This window comes from Meleagris gallopavo, chromosome 1 (genome assembly GCF_905368555.1).
Source record: "Meleagris gallopavo chromosome 1, MGAL_WU_HG_1.1, whole genome shotgun sequence".
NCBI classification, from domain to species: Eukaryota; Metazoa; Chordata; class Aves; order Galliformes; family Phasianidae; genus Meleagris; species Meleagris gallopavo.
Window position 1 is genome coordinate 47313914 of NC_139404.1, and position 19858 is coordinate 47333771.

General features: G+C 44.2%; 1 protein-coding gene across 2 annotated transcripts; it reads left to right on the plus strand.

The window, feature by feature from the left end:
• The first annotated feature begins 43 nt into the window (after positions 1-43).
• Positions 44-19035, plus strand: ERP27 (endoplasmic reticulum protein 27). Of its 2 annotated transcripts, XM_031552162.2 has the most exons (7): positions 44-287; positions 453-553; positions 2743-2880; positions 6865-6978; positions 10752-10877; positions 17618-17815; positions 18533-19035. In XM_031552162.2, exons 1-7 carry the CDS (start codon positions 167-169, stop codon positions 18572-18574), a joined length of 840 nt encoding a protein of 279 aa, XP_031408022.2. In that variant the 5' UTR covers positions 44-166; the 3' UTR covers positions 18575-19035. The 2 variants fall into 2 exon arrangements, with proteins under 2 accessions (XP_031408022.2, XP_085072931.1); XM_085216805.1 differs by lacking the exon at positions 18533-19035 and having other exon boundaries at positions 17618-17899.
• The last annotated feature ends 823 nt before the right edge of the window (positions 19036-19858 follow it).

A 19858-nucleotide genomic window follows, 5' to 3' on the forward strand; every position in this document is an offset into this window, starting at 1 on the left:
CCTGTGCAGCAGGGAGGCCCAGGGCTTTTTCCCAGCCAAACAGATATTTCAGGAGCTGGAAGCTTTGCCCCGGCCAGCTGCTCCTTTCCCATCACACGGGAGTGATTGCGAACCCCAGAAGCAGCTGACGTGTCGCTTGCCAAGGAGAGGTGTGGATTAAGGTGGCATGATGAAGAGAATGCAAGCGGGCACCATGGGCACCTCTGTCTTCCCATGTCTCTTTGTTATCCTCTTAGCCGGGAGCTCCCCAGCAGGCTGTGCTGAAGATAACAGCTCTACATCCCACGGTAAGTGAGCCTTCCCAGTCCTCCTCCTCACACAGAGTGTGCTATGCGAGCTGTGTGAGAGATATGGGGGGAGCATGTAAGGGGTGAGATGCTCACATGGGTATGTTGGGAGCCTCAGAGCTGCTCTTCTGTACCCTTGGTCCAATTATGACCTTTTCTCTCCAGGCACGGAAGGAGATGCAGAGAAACTTGTCCTACTGAATGACATCGCAGATGTGGAAGCGTTCATCAGTGGTGTGGAGGTGGCAGTTGTTGGGTTCTTCCAGGTGCGTTGGCAGCAACTCCCCTCTGACAGGTGGAGCCCTATCTCTGGTGGGACAGCAGGGCTGGATAAAGCCCTTCATATACCTCCATGCAGTGGCTCCTGCCATGGAGAGATGCTAGGGTTGTGATAGACTTGAAGTCATGAAATGAGGGGTGCATGGAGTGGGAAATGGAACAAGGGGTGGATGTGAGGCTGTTGGTAGGAGCCTGGAGTGTAAGAAAGAAAAATGCTGCAGGAGAAGGAAAAGGGGAATGTGGGTGGCAGAGAAACTGAGTGCAGTGGCACGAGATGAGTGGGAATGTTGGCTGTTGGCTTTGGTCATTGGTGGCAGAGCGAGGCACTGCCTGCATGGCAGGGCTAGGGAAGCTGGGCCCCAGGAAGCAGTGATGGTGGGGATCATGTCTGAGAGGATTTGGGCTTAAGCTCAGTTTTCTCTTAGTGAGAAGAGTGGCATGGTCCCTCTGGCTGCTTTGCTCCCCAGAGTAGATACCCTTGAGGTCTGTGCCTCTCCATGACCAAATTAAATTGAAATGTGGCATCAGAGTGACTGATAGGTGCATGTGTCGCTTGCCCCTTTTTCCTGCTACTTGAACTCTGGACTGCATACACTGCTCATGCCAGAAAAGACTTAATCCTTCCAAAACTTCCTTCTGCAAGCTCCTTTCTCCTCCTGATTTAGTCCTGGGGCTGGAGGGCAGACTAGGGAGGGGTTATGCAAGTGGGGTAAGGCAATGACATCTTGCAGCACACTGCAGAGTGAGGACTGATGCTTCTGTAGTAACAAGTGTGTGAATGCTGGAGGCCTTTGCCCCAGGGCCTTGCTAAACACTGATCACAGAGCACTAGCTGCCTGGGGCTGGGGCCTGCAGGCATAGAGTTCCTTGAGGGCCTCTCTGGCAGCACTGTAGCCCTACAAGCCAGAGAGGCTCTGGTGTCTCCTTCCCTGGGGCAGCTGGCTGGGGTTGTGGTAGGGCTGGGACTCCTGTGAGTAGAGTTTTGTGCCACCAGTGCCCCATGCCACCTCTGCCTCCCTCCCATGGCATAGTTTCATTTATCAGCATGGGTCTAGGCAGCACAAGGTGCTAGGGCAGGGAGGGCTGAGTGTGCCATCCTGAAGTGTGGGGACAGTCCTGGCTGCCAGGAGCACAGGGCAGCAGCCAGCAGCCTGGCATGTGTTCAGTGTGTGAAGCACAGTAGGGCTCTGCTTAAGCAGCAGATAAGGACTTATGCATGCCATGAGGCCTTGTCTTGGCCCTCTGCCCAAGAGTATATTCATCCACATAATGCCTGCGTTCTCTGCTCACCATAAATCATTTCTCTGCTGCAGCCTTTCAGCTCACTGCAGCGCACAGCTCAGCAAGCTGTGCCTGTAATGAGCTGGGAACTGCATACCACGATGGAAAAACAGTGTGCTACCCTGTGTGCTGTGTGAGAACAGGGCCTGTTCAGCCAAATCAAACCCATCCTTCATAGGAATGCTCCAAAACAAAGCAAATTCCCACACCATGCCTTAATGCAATCACCACAGCCATGTCGACGCGCTGGCATTTCCAAAACAGGTCACAAGAACTGTTTTCCTTTCACTGAAGAAGGAATTTTGTTTTCTGTTCTCTCTGGGCTCACAAACAGCTGAGCTGACAGTTCAAAACGAAAAGAAAAACAAAACAGCTTCCAAGCAGAGACTGTCTGGAGAATTTGAATCTAAAAAGTATCAAAAATACATCCCTCAGAAGAGAAGTTAGGAATGGGAATAGGAAGGCATGCGTTAATGCAGCCTCAGGCTGGAGCTAATGCTCTCACTAGATGTGGTAAGCCCGAGGTATTTAACAATTTTAACAGCCCCCTGGACTGCAGAATCAAGAGACTGTCTTAAAAATGATCTATGTATATAATGCATATAGCATGCACGTCTGTACGTATATATATGTAAGGGTTATACCCAGGTTCTGACTTTCTCCCCTCCTTTCTGAGAACTCCAGGGCTTCACATCACTGCAGGGTGCACAGGGAGCACATTGTAGCCTCGCGGCTGCCAGCGCCGGGAGGAAGACGAAGAGGAAGGCCGCCTGCCCGCAGCTGAGGGAAATGGCGAAGCGAGGCGCCCCGCGGGCGGCTCCCGGGGCGGCCGGAAGGTGTCGCCCTTACGCCGGCGGGGCGCCGCTCTGACCGCCCTCTCTTCCTGTGCCCGCAGGAGCCGGAGAGCCCCGAGGTGTCGCAGCTCCGCCTGGCGGCCGCGCGGGTCCCGGAGGTGCCCTTCGCGCTCAGCAGCAGCTCCGCGGTGCGGGAGCACTACGGCGTGACGGCAGCCACCCTCACTCTGTTCCGCAGGGTGCGTGCACGGCGGGGCGCTCGGAACGAGGTTCTTTATAAAGAATGGGGGCTGTGTTCTGAGTGGCTCGCACGAAGTGCAGTGTGAGTTGGATGGGATACCCGTGGCTTTAGAAAGACTCCTGAGGCACATGGAAGGCATCTCCCGGCTGTGTTACAGTGAATCAACACAGCAGGAAATCACATCTTGCCAAGCTCACTTCAGGCAGGCTAAGCTGGCTCCATGCATGCCCAATTTTTCCATTAGCTTGAAACCAGAGGCGGAGCAGGGCTCTGCGGTGACAGATGCTGTGCCACCAAATGAAATCCCCAACAGTAGATCTCTCGTAAGTCTAACACTGTGGTTTGATGAGCTATTCTTTGGGCATGGGCCTATTAATAATCATAGAATCACAGAATTGTTATGGTTGGAAAATACTACTAAGATTGCCTAGTCCAACCACCAGCCCATCCCCACCATGCCCACTGACCATGTCCCTCAGTGCCACATCCACATGGCTCTTGAATACCTCCAGGGAAGGTGACTCCACCACCTCCCTGGGTAGCCTGTGCCACTGCTGCACCACTCTATTAAGGGCAGTGTGCCCTTGTGGCAAAGATGACCAGTGACTGGTAGTGATAGGAGATGGAGTAATGGCCTAAAACTTGAGCATAGTAAGTTCCATACAAACATGTGGAAGAACTTCTGTATGGTGTGTGGTGACAGAGCGCTGGAATAGGTTGTCCAGAGAAATTGTAGAGTTTCCTTCTATGGAGATATTAAAGATCTGTCTGGATGCCTACTTGTGTGACCTACTGTAGGGAACATCCTTTAGCAGGGAGGTTGGACTCAGTGATCTCTTGAGGTCCCTTCCAACTCCTGCAGTTCTATGATTCAGTGATTCTAAGAAATTTTTCTTATATCCAACCTGAACCTCCTCTGGAACAACTTGAGGTTATTACCTCTCATCCTATTGCTGTTACCCAGGAGAAGAGGGTGACTCCCATCTTGCTACAACTTCTTTTCAGATCATTGTAGAGAGTAATAAGGTCTCCCCTGAACCTCCTCTTCTCCAGACTGAACAATCCCAGCTCCTTCAGTCACTCCCCATCGGACTTGTGCTCCAGATCCCTCACAACTTCGCTGGACATGCTCCAACTCCTCAATGTCTTTCTTGCAGTGAGGGGTGCAAAACTAAACGCAGCACTCGAGGTACTACTTTGCAGTTTCTGAGGGATGGATGCTGTGCAAGCATCTTGACTGCAGCCATAGTTGTCTTGTTCTGAAATTGAAGGTATTCCTACTGAAGGTAGGTAGGAAGGTGATATTCTGAAGGGTTTTTTGAGGGACCATGTACTTACTGCAAAAAAAACACCAAAAGCCAAGAGCAGGCATATCAGTTTCCTGGGATTGCACTTGAAAACAGGAGAGAGAGGCACATCAGAGGAGAGAGGCTCTAGGAAATGCAAGATATCCTAAAAGGCTACAAAGTGCAGTGTTACAAGAGGTCTAAGCACGCTGGCTGGTTCTGTATGCTACAGAAGCTAGATGTGGTGCCTTTGTCAAGTTCTAGATCTGAGTTTCACAAAAGTTACATAAAGCCCATTTATTCCTGTTCTTTTTCATCTTTGCTGCACCATGTTTACCACCAGTATCATCCAAATAGTGCAAGGAGAATGATCTAAGAGTGAGCAATAAGTAGACAAGTCCTTTCCTTTAACTTTTTATTTGCCAATGCACAGATCATAGAATCATAGAATCACCAAGGTTAGAAAAGACCTCCAAGATCCTCCAGTCCAACCATCGACCTACCACCGATATGTCCCCACTAAATCATGCCCCTCAGTACAACATCTGAACGTTTCTTGAGCACCTCCAGGAATGGTGACTCCACCACTCCCCTGGGCAGTCCATGCCGGTGCATGACCACTCTTCCAGGAAGAATGTTTCCTAACGTCCAACCTGAATCTCCCCTGCTGCAATGTTGCAACTGCGATTTGAAGTAACACCCACATCAGTTTTGGTTCTTAGGCATGATGATTTTCTTCCAAAAACACTGAAAAGATCCTTTGTTTTTACTCTGTGGCAGATAGTGAGGATTGAATACTGCATTGGGACAGTGTTTCATAAAAGAAAGTTTGGATTGTTGGAATTTGTATTCTATGGAAACTTCATGGTTCAATTTTTACAGCTGAATTCTTATTTAATAAGGAAAAAAAATCAAGAAACAAAGACACTAGCTAGGTTCAAATGAGGTTGGCAATTCTTTTGTCTAATTTTCTGAAATTTAAGTTATTTTTCTGAAATTTAAGTTATTCAGACACATTATTTTTCCTTTTATTCTGAACACTGTAGGAGTAAGGAGTCAGAGCTAAGAAATAAAAGTAGAAAGAACTGAGATGGGAACTTAGAATCAAACACTCATTTGAAGAATATAAAGATGGGTGATCAGGATAGCAATGAATCAGAGGCAAAAACTCATCCTTCCTTGTTTTTGCATAGCGTGAAACACACATAATGCTTAGAAATTTATAATTATGGTAGTAGGATGGTCTGCTCTCAACTGCTGAAACTTTTTTGTGAATAGTGGAGCAAAGCAAATTTATTCTATTGAAGAATCTAGCCTGACAGATCTAAAAAGGACATAACTAACAGATGTAAATAAGCTAATTAGAAAGAGTAATGAAGACATTTTGTCCAGAGCTTCAACTATTAGATGCAGACTATTTTCAACCTTTTTTTCTTAGAATCCAAAATGATGACAGCACGTCAAGGATATTTTTACCCCTAAACGAAAACCAGGTGTTTGCAGAAGTCTACTAAAGTTAAGAGAAAGTTTTCTGTGCTTAGATTGGTTCCCAAAGCCTCTCTGATCTCACCCACTCAGGTGTTGCACCTGATCCCATTCACTAGAGTAGAGCCACCCTTTCACTTTATGCTGGGGCAAATCTGTGAGAGAAATCATGCTGCACTGTCTGAAAAACACCGGTTTGGGTTACCAGACCCAATGGCCCCCCTACCAGATCAAAGACCTTGCTAATGACCACAGAAAAGCAAAAAAATTTGTTAGATGTCTGCACACTGTTGGAAAAACTAACATAAGTGTTTTCAGAGGTTGTACAGATGCAGAGGATAAAATCTGGGGTGCGCATGTGGACATTTCCTCAGCTCTGAGAACCTCATTCAACACGAGTATGAAAAGTCTTCAAATTCCAAACTTTGATCCCACTGGTTGTCGCAGCCTAGCATGCCCGTGGCTCAACTCATTCATCTGTTGCAATCGTACCATACAGCAACTATGCCCTGTTGGCTGGTTTAGCTTTTATTTGATGTTTGACTGCTCTTTTTTTTCCTGTTTACCAAGTCAAGCAAACCTCAATAAAATTACATCTTGGGGGTGAGAAGGGGTGAGTGTGGGAAGATGTGTGGCAGGATGGATTTTCCTCTAAAGCTAAAATGTGCTGTTTGATTTTTTTTTTTTTCTGCTGTACTGGAAAAAAATCCTCGTTTTATTGGAGAGATTTCCTGCTTGCACAATGTTTCCAGGAAATCCATACAGTCCATGCCAATGTTTATTACTTGTAGAAGAAATAGAATAAGCAGATGAAGATTTTAAAAAGGAATATAAAGCCAAAATCAATGTAAGGAATTAGGCTATGTTAATGATCTCTTCCCACAATTCCTAGATTAGTTTATTGGCTAATCTTCCCTGTCTCCAGTGCAGTAGGAGCAGATAATGATAGGACGTCTTGTCCTCAGTGATTTCTCATGTGCCATGAGTTTGCCTTGTCCTTGGGAGACTGAGAGAGGGTGGAAGATCCTTATGTCAAAGTGCGTGCAGATCTCTGTAGGTCTAATGGCTCAAGAAACGGCGATTTCATTCTGGAAAGAAGACAAAGGTGGTGTCCTGGGGGGTGGGTGTGTCTGTGAGTGAGTGCCATCAGCAGCTCTGAAGGAAATAAGGAGGGGACAACTGTGACCTGTGGTATCTTTGCATGTCTTCAGGCAGACAAAGACCGGAGAGATATGGATTTGGACAAAGAAGAAATTGATGCCGATAAGATGAGTCGTTTCATTCGAATGAATGAGCTCCGCCTGGTGACAGAGTACAACCCTACGGTAATTAGCAGCTCCTCACTGCCCTCACCCCAGCACCCAGCCTCCCCCATACTTGCCATCCTTTGGCTCAAGTGTTTATGCATGAGGATGTGTGCAGGGGTTGCCACAGTGGTGTAGATGGAGTTAGGGGAAAACCATGCATATCTTTGCTGCTGCTGATTGATGTGGGAGCAGATCTTGCATTGGATTAGACAAGTGGGGTGGAGAGAGGATAGAAGGCAGTTCCTCTGATCTCCCAGTAGATTTGAGGCATTGGTGGGCAAAGAACTGCATTTCTTACCACTCTTGCTGCATCTTCCTTTGGGCATTTGTCATGTCGTACCATGCCTGCAGATCTTGCTTGGCCAGGATCCCGTCTCCGTGGCTGAGAAACCTCAAGAAACATGGAAATCCAGCGACCTGCTCCTTGGAGCAGGCTTTCCTTCATCACCCAGAAAAATGGGCTTAACATATGTCTGGCTATTTCAAAGCATATTCAAAAGCTGGTAGAAAACTTCCCAAACAAAAATTTTCCCATCCCCTCCATCCTTTACCCCATTGTTTGTCAACTCAACAAAAAAAAAAATCAGACATAGGATCATAGGATCATAGAATCACAGAGTCATAGAATATCCTGATCTGGAAGGGACCCATAAGGATGCGCAAGTTCAACTCTTGGCTCCAACACAGGACAACCCGAAAATCAGGCCTGAGAGCACCGTCCAGATGCTTCTTGAACTCCGGCACTTGAGGCGGTGCCCATTGCCCTGGGCAGCCCGCTCCAAGTCCATCGCCCCGTGGTGCAGACGTTGTCCCTGACCCCCAGCTGCCCCTCCCCTGACACAGCTCCATGCCGTTCCCTCGGGCCCTGTCGCTGTCACACAGAGCAGAGCTCAGCGCTGCCCCTCTGCTCCCTGTGAGAAGCTGCAGCCACCATCAGCCTGCCCTCAGCTCCTCTGCTCTGCACTGAGCCAACCAGGGAAGCTCAGCTGCTTCTCATATGCCTTGTCCTCCAGACCCTTTATCATCTTTGTAGGCCTCTTTTGGACAATAATTGTTTCATGTCCTTTTTGTACTGAATGCTTCCATGCTGGTCATTTTCTTTAGCTTATCCACCTGTCTGGCACTTGGCACATCTCCTTCTGCCTACAGAGGGTGACCAAGGATTCAGATTCCCCTGAAATGCTGGCATTTCACTGGGATGCTTGCTATGGAGCAAGTGGGTTTTATAAGTCCAGCTGACTGCAAGGCTGAGACTGTCATTGCTAACAGTGTCTTCTGAATAGCTCTAGCAGTGCTGATCATGCTCAGTATAATCAAAGGAGAATGGTCTGAACAGTTTCAAAGCTGTATCTTTTCAAACAGATGCCAAACATCAGCTAGGAGGGCTGGCACATTCCCCAATACAGGTTCAGCATGCTATTTTGGGAGAGCATTTTGTTTTGGAAATGCAGCATTTTGTTTCTGAAGTGAAATACTGTAGAATCTTTTTTCTTCTATTTTTTTTTAAATAATAATTAAAATGTGTATTTGTTTTTTTCCTTCTGAGAAGGGATATGAAAAACATTTCAAAATCACAAAATATTTCCTAGAACAGAAAAGCTATATCCTGCCCCACTGTCCTGACAGCTCTTTGAGAACAGCCCAGAAGTGACAGTGGGGATGTTGTTATTATCTTTATAAAAATCCTGGCCTTCTGAATCCTTGTGGCCTTCACTGCATCCCTTGGCAGTTTATCAGATTGTAGCTCTCTCTCTATGAGTTTCTGCTCCATAGTGTCCTATTCAGCACCCAGACTGCCTTTCTGACCTGGAGCTCCTGAGCTTTTCAGCCATTCCTTCCATCCTGGCTTGCAGTACATGTGGTGGTTTTTTTTTTTTTTTTTTTTTGTTTTGTTTTGTTTTGTTTTGTTTTGTTTTCTCTTGACACTCTGGAGCCCTACCAAGGTGTGCAATTAACAGTGCCTCCTGCAGTCCAAGGCTTGAAGCCCTTCCAGCTCTGCTAACATAGCTTGTTGGGTTTTTCTTTTTTTTTTCTTTTTTTTTTTTTTGTAAATATTTATTTCCACTGCATATGCTGTTTATATCTAAGAATGCTGCAGGTCAGCAAAGGCTTGGATAACAGGGATCAAATCAAGCGCTGCCAAGAGTTTCTCTCCCTGTCCTGGGGCCCTAACTGTTTCTCCCACATACTTCAGGCATTTTTAAGCAACACTTAGCCTGTGTACTTCCCAGGAGGGTGTGATGCAATCCAGCCGTGATGCTAAGCTATGCAAATCTCTTGCGAAAGTCTGCGTGGACAGATACATCTTTGTGTGCCACTGTTGGGGGAACTGCTGCTCCAGCCATGCCCCTGCAGGCCCATGGCTCTTGGTGCTGCCTGGCTTCACTCTCATCTCCAGCCCTGTCCTTTCCCATGAGGTCTTCTGACACTCTGCGTTCACTCTGTTCTGCCCTGCCCCACCTGCATGCTACAGAGAAGTTAAGGGATATGAAAAGTCTGATAAGCATTATGGAAAGGAAAAAATCCCAGCCACCAGAAACAAGATGCTTTGTGGCACAGACATGCACTCTCTGACCCTGTCTCTGTTACTCCTGGAGCGTGTGGAGACTTTTTCTTCCTCTGAGCAAGTGCTGGCATGGATCTCTATGGCCTTTGTGGTTTTGGCTGCGTGTGGGGATGCAGCAGGTCAGCTGGAGCACAGCCCCACTCCTGTTTGGTTTGAGGGAGAGGCGCTTTGGCTGAGGAGCAGGTGGGAGGAGAGGTGGGATGAGGAGCAGTGAATACCTGGAGGTTGCACATGGGCTTCCTGGACACTACCAGCCCCTGCTTCTCACAAAGGGTAATTGTGTGTGGCCTGCTCAGCCCCTGCCCAGGCACAGCCTGCTGTAGTCCTCTCCTCACTGCAGAGCCATGGAGGTAGTCTTAACCCGAAGCACTTTGGGCTGCCCAGCCCCTTGGGTTGCTGAAATGGAACTTTGGGCTCACCCTCATCCAAAACACAAAGGAAAGGAAATAAGATGACACATCAACGCTGGCACCACAAACCCTTCCCACTTGCTTGTTCCCAATTCAGCCAGGTGCTGGATCTCAGCAATTCAGGCCATCATTACCATGGAATCATACAATCAGAATCATTAAGGCTGGAAAAGACATGTTTGATCATCTAGCCCAACTATCCACCTACCACCAACACTGTCCACTATGTTCCTCAGTTCCACAGCTACATGTTTCTTGAAAACTTCCAGGGACATTGATTCCACCACCCCCTGGACAGCTTGTTCCAGTGCCTGACCACTCTTTTGGAGAATTTTTTTGTAATCTCCAAGCTGAACCTCCCCTGGTGCAACTTGAGGCCATGAGGCTGACCCCAGCTTCGCTACCATCTCCTTTCTGGTCATTGCGGAGTGTGATAAGGTCTCCCCTGAGTCTCCTCTTATTATATTGAGTGTTTTCAGGCCTTCCCTCTCCAGTTCCTTGCCCTTCCAGACATCGCTTGCTCTGAACAGACAGTCTCCCTGCCTGGTCACTGGCCATTCCAAGGCCAGTGAGGAGCCCTTGTGATCTGCAGATTCTTGGCTCAGGAATAAGTGAAACCAAGAGGTTAAGTGCTTCCACAAAGAACCCAGATTAGATGCCTCCTGCTTTAAAAGAACTTGTCCTGCTTATTAGACTGATTTTCAAGGAAGTCTCAGCGTAGGCATAGGAGGTGATGCCCTTCTGGCAGTGCATCCGATGTGCATTGAATGTCTGTGTGTTTCTCTCTCTGTTTGTGGTGGTCATGTTTTTGGCAGACAGCAGTAGGTGTGCTGCACAGTTCTCTCCTGCTCCACCTCCTCCTGTTCACAGACAAGAAGTCCCCAGAGCATCCTGAGCAAATGCGCAGATATCGTTCAGCAGCGGAGCTCTTTGAGGGTAAGGTAAGTCCAAAGAGGAGAGTCGTGGAAGAGCAAAAAGGAAAGACAGTGATTACTTCCATGGAAATAGAGGGCATCATGTCCTGTTCTGTGTATTAGGGGAGCAATGACCAAGTGGGAGGAAAAGATGATTATCTGGATAATTAAATGGAGAAGTTGGATCTGTTCACCTTTTGCCAGTTTACCTCCAAGGGGGAATAACCTTTGTATCCCGCTTCCCCACTCTCTCAGTGAGACATTGTGTACTTCCTTGCTTCTAGGCCAGTTTTGTTCCCTTCCAGTGGGAGATGACAAACAGCTGTTGCATTTCTGCCTAGCAATGGTCACATTCCACTGTTATGAGAGGTGATCTTGTACATACAGTTTGTGAGATGCCAAAGAACATTATATAAGTGACCGGACAGCAATTAATGTTGCAGTTCTTCTTAACACTTAGCCTTCTGGTTGGATCCTGAGGAAGTGGCTATTTTAAAGGAATTGAGGATGGGTTTTTCTGATTTCCCACAGCAAGATGGTGGGATAGATGGGGTCTTTCAGATAAATTTTCTCCAATTCTCACCCCTGTGTGGACAGAGCTTTCCAAGCAGTAAATCTTCACATGGCGAATTCTATGCCAGCAGCCGGATTACAGGGGATTTTGGTCCAGGGAACAGAGAAAGGAACTGGCAAGCAAAAAGGGGTTGGAAGCAACAGGCAGGCATTTAGGACAGGGGATCAAAGCATCAGAGAAGGCTGAGATGAGTGGCAGTGGAAGGGATCTTCCTGGGAGAAACGTGGAGTTGGAAAGAGTTGGGGTTTGAGAACAAGAACATCTGCATGCATCTGTTTGCTGTACTGAAGGAGAAGATTAAAATTCAAGTATATTCTCATCTCATTTGGAGAGGTCTCCACACACCCTCAAATGCCTGAGATTTGTTTATGACAGGACTTAATGGATCTTGCCATTTCTACCATCCATTGGCAAGAGAGTGGGCAGAAACCATGTGTGAAAGTCAAAAGGTCTCTTAAAAAGTGTTTTGTTTTGATTGATACTTGCTGATAAAAGAAAAAAATCTGAAAAATTCCAGTTGTCATGTGAGATATTTGTTACAGTGGCTCCATTATCTCTGTTCACCAGCAGCGATACTGTTAAGCATCACTGTCCTTTGCTGATGCAGCTGCAGCCCGTTTTCCACTCATATGGCATGCTTTGATCTGAGTGAAGGGGAATGATTTTCCTAGAAGTACTTCACAAAGCACTGGATAAAAAGTTGTACTGAAGTCCAGATAATTAATGAATTACCAGCTATCCAAATCTAACTTTTTTTTAAATTCATGCAGGCAAATTTCTCCCTGAATCAGCCTAGAGGAAGTTTGCAAAAATAAAATACAGAGCTAAAAGGTGTAAGGGTTTGACTAATTGTTTGCACTTTACTGTGGTGGTACTGCTAGACACCTAGATGCAAGAACTGAGAATCTAGTAGGATGTATTTCCCATGGGATGAGCATTCTGAGAAGCAAATTATGATTCAGGCTGCCTTCTTACAAAGCAGTAAAAAAAGACTAAGACTAGGACTGTTTGAGTCACCTGGACGTTAGATCTAGATGGTAGCGAATAAGCAGAGCAATTCTGCCAACTTAGAGTTGTCTCTATTGCCTTTTTTTTTTTTTTTTTTTTTTTTTGTGGCTAGCAAATTATCTTGTCAATAAATGCAAAATTCTGGAATTTAGTTTCTTCAGAATTACCAGTGAAAAATTAATGCCCAGTAGGCAGCTGGTGAAAGACTTATTTGTGCTGCAGTTAGAGCTGCCAGTAGTTTGAGTAAGGAATCACTGCTGTGCAGTAAAGAGGTTTTCAGGCTCCCTCTGAGCATGTACCACTGCACAGGGCTTGCAGAGTTCTGTAAGAATGGGGGCACGGTGTATGTCCCACCTTCTCTTCAATGACAGCACAGAACACTGATGTAGTCTTGAAAAGGTTCTCAAGCAGGATTTGAGGTGCCAATTCTTTCACTCATCTTTGCTGAGGTCTGAGGGAAAAGGAGTCCTTGTCATTGTCTTCACCACTTGGAGAAAGAATACAACCTCTTGTGTGGACTTATGGAGAGAAGAAGAGAAAATGCTATTGACTCCAGAAAGTGAAAAAAATAGATAATGAGGAGGTGATTCACCTAGCACTGCCTGAGTTATGATCCCTTCCTCTTTGTTTTATGATATTTTCCTCTCTACCTGAGACAAATCTCAGGTTTTCATCTAGAGATTCTTCTAGATTGGATAGTGCAGTCTGAGGGCTATAAAATGCTGGAGAGGAAAATGCAAATGTTAGATGATGCTAAGTAACCAAGAGCTGACAATAATAATAAGAAGAAATGTGGTACAACTAGCAGATCTTGAGAAACAATTGTGGGTGAGTAACAATGAACAGACAGAACTCAGCCCTACAGCTGCAGGAACCCACCAGTGTCCTTAGAAGGGTCCCACAGCAATCAAATATGTACTCATTTGGAAAAGTACTGCCAAAAATCTGGAAAGGAAATGTCAAAATTAGTGTTAGTGAGCCAAACTAGCATAAGCATCTTCTGTTTTCTTTCTGTAGTATCAGAGTTCAGCATGACAATGACTTTGGTGTAGCTCATGAGTGTTTGTAGAAGTTTCAGTAAGGTGATTCTGGGAATAATAAAAGCAGTTTCTGCTACGACTAATATGACTTGGTTTATAATGTTAAAAGGATATGTGTAGTGACGTTCGCAAAGTCCCTTTTAGTTTATATGTAGGACCATTTAGAAATGAGTTCTGAGAAACTGCTGAAAGACCTTCAAGAGTTCTTCCATGAAAAGGAAAGGACAGTGTCCTTTTTCTTGAAGACAGTAATTTATACAGTTTTTATTTTGATTGGCAGATACAGATGTCTCCAGAGCTGAGAGGGATTATCGTTAGAGGTAGCCATAAACAGGAAAACATGCAAATATGGAATGTCTCTATCACTTGGCGGATATCTGAAGTTGTTTTTATAGCTTTACTTTTTTTTTTTTTAGTTCATGACTAATATTTTCATTTTGCTTTGATTTACTAAGTAAACTATGAAAGAAATGACTCAGACTCCAGAATTTGATATTTTTGCTTAGACAGCCTCCTCAAAGAATGAAGATAACAGCTCCATAGAGCTCAAGGTCAAACACGATACAAGGCTTGATCATCCTTCCTGTTGGTCTTCCTTGGAGAAGAAACTAAGAAACATGAAATTGGTTTCTACCATTGCAGTACTATATTCAATTTCACTGAATTCCTTGAACAATACCATCATTCTATATCTTAGTATTTACCAGGAACTTCATGTTCTAAAATCACCAGGCTAGGAGTGAAGTTGTCAAGACACTAAGACAACACCAGTGTAAAAAAATCTTTGAAAGAATTTAATGCAGATGGCATTGCACAGATAATATTGCACGGTGTTCTCTTTTCTCAGAACATCATGTCTTGGTAGTTTGTTTTGGGAGTTCCTCATGCATGCAATAGCTCCTTCACTGCCTCTAATAGCAGGCCTTTAAATACACATACACACACAGGGAGACTGATACAAGATGAAACAAATTCATAGAAAATTGTTTCAGACAGGGAAAAAAAACAGCTATTGCAGACGATAGTTTAAAATAGAAAACAAAATTTCTGTTTTGGATGAATCTACCTAGTTTCTACTAGTGATATGAGAGTTGGCATCATAAATGGAATTTGTTTTCGTGAGTTATAGCTTTGGTAAGTAGTCTGAGCAAAGGCTTTAGGCTCATTTCAGCACTGGCGGGAGAGAACAGTCCTTAATTCCTTTCTAAAATACATGTAATAGAAGTGCCTGTCAACATTTATTGAAGAGTTCATCCTAGATACCTGCCAGAGACCAGACCAAGATCTAGATGTCAGAAGTTAGGCAAAGTGAATCTTGTCTCATGGTCAGTAGGATTTTCCATGGTTACCGCATTTATTCTTTATGATTAGAGCTGGCTGGGAATCTCTAAGCAAAACAAATTCCTCATGAGAAAATGCCAGTTCCACCAGGTAGGATCTATCATGGACACGTCCATGCTCAGAAATCTGTTTGGTTTCTTGCTGCTGCAGAGACCAGGCTTCCAGTGCTCGTGGCCTCAGCATAAGTGCACCCTACAGACTGCCTCACAGCTGTCACTTGGAGACCAGTGCACCCAGTGCTGTATTTTGGCAACCCGCAGCTGTGTGAGCTCCACGCATGTCACTAGAGATATCCAAGACAAGAACTGTGGATGATGTTATCTCAGCTGTTTTAGTTGAGTTTTGTGTTTTAACTGTTTTCTTCTTCAAGGAAAAAAACAAGAACTGATTGGAGTTCTAATCCTCAAACTTTTTATTCTTTTATTCTTACTCTGTTCTTCATGCTCATAGATAGTTTCTTAGTTCGAGGATTTTTAACAAAGGCTGGAAGGTTGATAAAGGGAAGAATGTTAACTTACATTTATATTAGTGTTTAAAATGGTGCTCATCAGTTTTAAAGCTGGAGGAACTTTTGCATAAAAAAGAAATAAAAAATTAACAAACTTAGTATTCCAAAGTCTTTATTAAATTAAATTCTTGTTTAACATTTGATTTAAGAAAATGCTGTTGTCTAGTGAATATTCCATAGAGAAAACCAAAACTTGGTGAACAAACTAATGAAAAATATCATACCACCTCCTGTACCATCCCTCTGAAAGTGCTTCCATCCAACACTAGCATATTTCAGTTTGCATATTAGAAGGAGAGCCCTAAAACACAAGATTTGTTCCAGTTCCTTCCACTCCAGCTCAGAATATGGGGTTCAGCTCTTAGATCAGATCCTTAGATCTGTGACACTTGGATTTATGATGCTCTCTGGTTTGGTGCTTTATCCTGCAAAAGGATGAGCTTAGCATTCTGAATTTAGCATTCTGAACCACAACCTGTCTGCTCATTAGTTGTTGTCTTTGGGACATAGTTAACTCTTGGAAGAGACATTGCAAGTGCATCTGTCAAATCCAGTGAAACTGTGGCTGTTTATCACAATAATTACCTGCAGTTAGGCTTACATCAGCCTACTTATTCTTCTTATAGGCCATTGCCTAGGGAAGTTTCCATATATGTATATATTTTTGTTTGTTTGTTTTGTTTTGTTTTTAAGAACATAATTTTAATTAAAGATATGAGATTATTGAATCATAGAATGGTTTGGGTTGGAAGAGATCTCAAAGATTATCAGCTCCAACCCCTGCCTTGATCAGGGCTGCCTCCCACCAGCTCAGGCTGCCCAGAGCCCCATCCAACCTGGCCTTGAATGACTCGAAGGAGAGGCGCTCACAGCTCTCTGGGCAGCCTGTGATAGCACCTCATCACCCTCTCAGTGGAAAACTTCCCTCAACATCTATACTAAATCTCTCCTCCTTTATTTTAAAATAGTTTCCCCATATCCTTTCACTATCTACCTGTGTGAAAAGTTGTAAAAGTAAAAAGTAAAAATTTACCAAGATTATTTTTAGAGAATAAAACTAACTTGAGTGTTTTTGACTGAAAAGAAGGAAAAACATGAGTCACAGCCTGGGAACTGAGCACATTATCTTCACGTCACATTAATGTTATTTTTGTAAATGCCTCTTTTTCTTGTATAAATTGAGTCGTACCCATATCTGTAGGTACATTTAATATACTAGACCCTATAGACTGCACAGCTCAAAGAGCAGATAAAATAACAGATATTAGCTGGTTGTTTGTTTGTTTGACTTGGATGTCACCTGCTGTAGGATTCTATTTAATCAGATCATTGATTAAGTTGTTCAACTACTGTATTTATTTATCAGATGTATATGTAGTATTTGTATTTATTATTAACAGACAATTTAACAAAGCTTTTTTTTATATAGATGAACACCTTGTTGATAATGTTTTAGATTCTAGAATTTGAATCTTTTACTAATTCCTACTGCAACCTGTAAAATATCAGTTGCAATTTACTCTTGAAATCATGGGATAAATAGGCACTGTCAAATCATCCTAGCAGTATTATGATCCTTGGTTTTGTCTTGATCTCCAAGACTACTTGTGAGTCCAGAAAAATGTAGGCTGTTCTCACCAGAGCATCTCTCCCCAGGTCTAAACAACTCTCCATTAAACTTGGCTGTAGGGGCAGTGGTGTAATGCCAACAATTCCCATTTCCCAAATTATTGCATCTTCATTTCTAGTCACTCTCGCTGACCTAAATTCATCCTTTGTGTTTTGCAGTCTCATGTTCTTATCCTTGCCACTTTATACTGCCTTATTCTTCCCTCCCACATTCTTGCAGTTGTGTTTGATCTTCCACATACCAAAATACCATTTTGCCATGCCACTCTGGCTCTTGCATAAATCTAAGCATCTTATCCTGACAGCATGCAAATAGAGGAATCAGCTTCTTCTAAACATGCCTTTGAGCTAAAAGACATCTTTGTTCTTCATCTGTTAAGAGAACCGAATAGGAGACTGACATTGTAACGCACTGTGGATATATTTTTAAAGAAGGGATAAGCAGACAGTTTGAGTTGTATTGTAAGTGTGGGTTTGATGAAATACAGAAAAATGCTCTGCATGGAGCAGTTAGATGGTGACAGAGGAAAGTATTGTTATAACAGAGCATGTTAGGTTTTCTCTATTTCAAAAAAATATTACTGTTAATCTGTCTGTGATGGCTGTTTGAGGATCTGTTCTCTCAGTCTCTGCTTTGCTCACATTTTGTCTCCTATTTATGTCACAGATTCTCTTTATCCTGGTAGACATTAACTTGAAAAGCAATGAGCAAGTGATGGCATACTTCAAACTGAAGAAGTCCCAGTTGCCAGCTCTGGCTATATTCCACACACCAGATGAGAAACACGATGTGTTGCCTCTGGATGAAGTCTCCATTGAACGTGTGAAGGACTTCTGTAATGCTTTCTTACAAAAAATGCAAAAGGTAAGACAGCACTTCTGTGTAAACTATAGGATGCTAGGGTCTCATAGAAAGATGCTGTTTCTCACAAGGCTCTTAAGGAAATAACTTCAGCTCCTTGAAGACATTCCTTATCTGCTACCTCCTCCTCATTTTCATTTTCACCTGAATATCAGAAAAAACTATAGATCATGAACAGGGCAGATATGGATGTGTTTCCAGAACCTCTTTATTCACTGACCTCTGTCGTCTTAGTCTACAGCAAGAAGAATTCATTGACTTTTGTATGGAGGTCTAAAAAAAAGCATCTATTCTCTGGGAGCAGCAGCTGGGTTAGATGGAGGATGCTTTTGGACACTGAAAATGGGCATGGTGGTTGTCAGCAGTCAGGAAAGGATCAGAGAGACAGTGATCAATGGCAGGGATAAGAAGAAAATATATCAAGAAGGCCACAGAGACAAGGTATATAGACAAGGACTCTGCTGGAGGTCTCTGGAAGGAGAGGGGCAGTTTAATCTCCATGTTCATTCAGTGCTAGTGTTCTCTCTTTGTCAAACCTCAACTTCCTGTAATACAGAAGCTTTGTGCATCAGAACCCTGTGTCGTACAACTGAAATAGAATAGGCAGGGCAGTGACATGGAGAACAGAGGGAGACATTTAAATTTGCTTGTTTCCTTTTATCACTGTGCTGAGAAACTGAATGATGTCAAAGTTGATTTCATGCCTTTACTGTGTTTTAGGAAGAAGACAAGCCGGAGAAGGCCTTCAATGAGGAACTCTAACTCTTTCTCAACAAACATGATGACTGTGCCCAGAGCCATCTGCTCTTGGTGTATAAGGAGTTCACTTAGCTTCACAGCTCAGGAATTCTTGGTATAATAGGATTAAGGGGCCAAGTCAGTCACGGATTCCCATCTCCATGCCATGAACATATTTGCTGCCTGTCCTCTCTAGGAATCACTTCTCTCTTCTAATTTGCTGGCTCCAGCTCTCATTTTTCCAGATGCTCTGGTATTGCTGTACACAGTGTACATGTAACCTCTGATGAAGCAATGAGAATATAACAAAATTGCAATATCAGAGATATACCTTGTAGCTCCTGGAAAGACTGACAGATCTGTTTCTCTCATGATGCCTCCCATGTTCTCTTTGCTTTTGGTGCCATGCTGGGATCCAGCAGGCTCAGTCAGCCTATTGTGACACTAGGAATAGAGTGGTTGTTTAATGTCACGTATTTTACTAAATAAAGCAGAAAGTGAATATCCTGAATTTTTATGGAAGTATGTGATTTCCCACTCCCCATGTCTGTCACTTAAGAACAAAGCCTGTGCATTTCTGAACGAACAGGCTTGCAACATCTAAGCAGACAGATCAGTCACTAAGAGTGATTTCCCATGAAACGGGACACATGACCCACAAGTCCATGAGGATAAGAGGTTTCTGTGAGGGTCTGGGATCAGAACAGCAAGTGTGAGCTGATGCAGTAAAAATGAGTAAGCCTGAGATGGAGATTAAGGAATGGAAGCTGTAGCAGAATGGCAGTAGAAAATTGCATTGCAAAGTAGGGACTATTTCCACAGTGCATTAGAAGGAAAGGCTGTTGTCAGTTTATTGACCTCAGATGCCTGAGGTCTCACTGCTGGCACACAGAGGATGGGGACTTTGAAGGCGAGGAGTATGAGCCATCTCTGTTCTGCTGTATTAGATGCATGCAATGGTCTTTCCTCATAGTTGGCTCTGCATCCTTTGGCATAGAGTATGGATGCTCCTGTCAAACAGTGACTGCATTGTCTCTTGGGGCTTGAGAGACTTGGCTTGAGACAGGGAGACTAAGAGGCGTAAAGCTGAGAAACCTCAACACTTTCTTGGAGATCGGCCCAAGGCAAAAAACTGGGAATAGAAAGGAGTTGTACTTGTGAATGAGGCAAACGCAGATGCCCACTACAGAGGGATAGGTGAAGAGTTGAAGGGGATGCAAAGAAACTGCTAACCACCACAGTGAAGGGCACAACAAGGAGGATCTGTGTACAACAGAAAGGCAGGTGTTAACCCAGCATTAGTTCTTG

What these genes read in the sequence shown, in the direction of transcription:
- ERP27 (XM_085216805.1), top strand. Translation starts at nt 167, where the DNA reads ATGATGAAGAGAATGCAAGCGGGCACCATGGGCACCTCTGTCTTCCCA. An exon ending in TGACAGAGTACAACCCTACG is followed by an intron (nt 6,979 to 10,751) that starts GTAATTAGCAGC and finishes TGTTTTTGGCAG; the next exon opens with ACAGCAGTAGGTGTGCTGCA. An exon ending in CGGAGCTCTTTGAGGGTAAG is followed by an intron (nt 10,878 to 17,617) that starts GTAAGTCCAAAG and finishes TTTATGTCACAG; the next exon opens with ATTCTCTTTATCCTGGTAGA.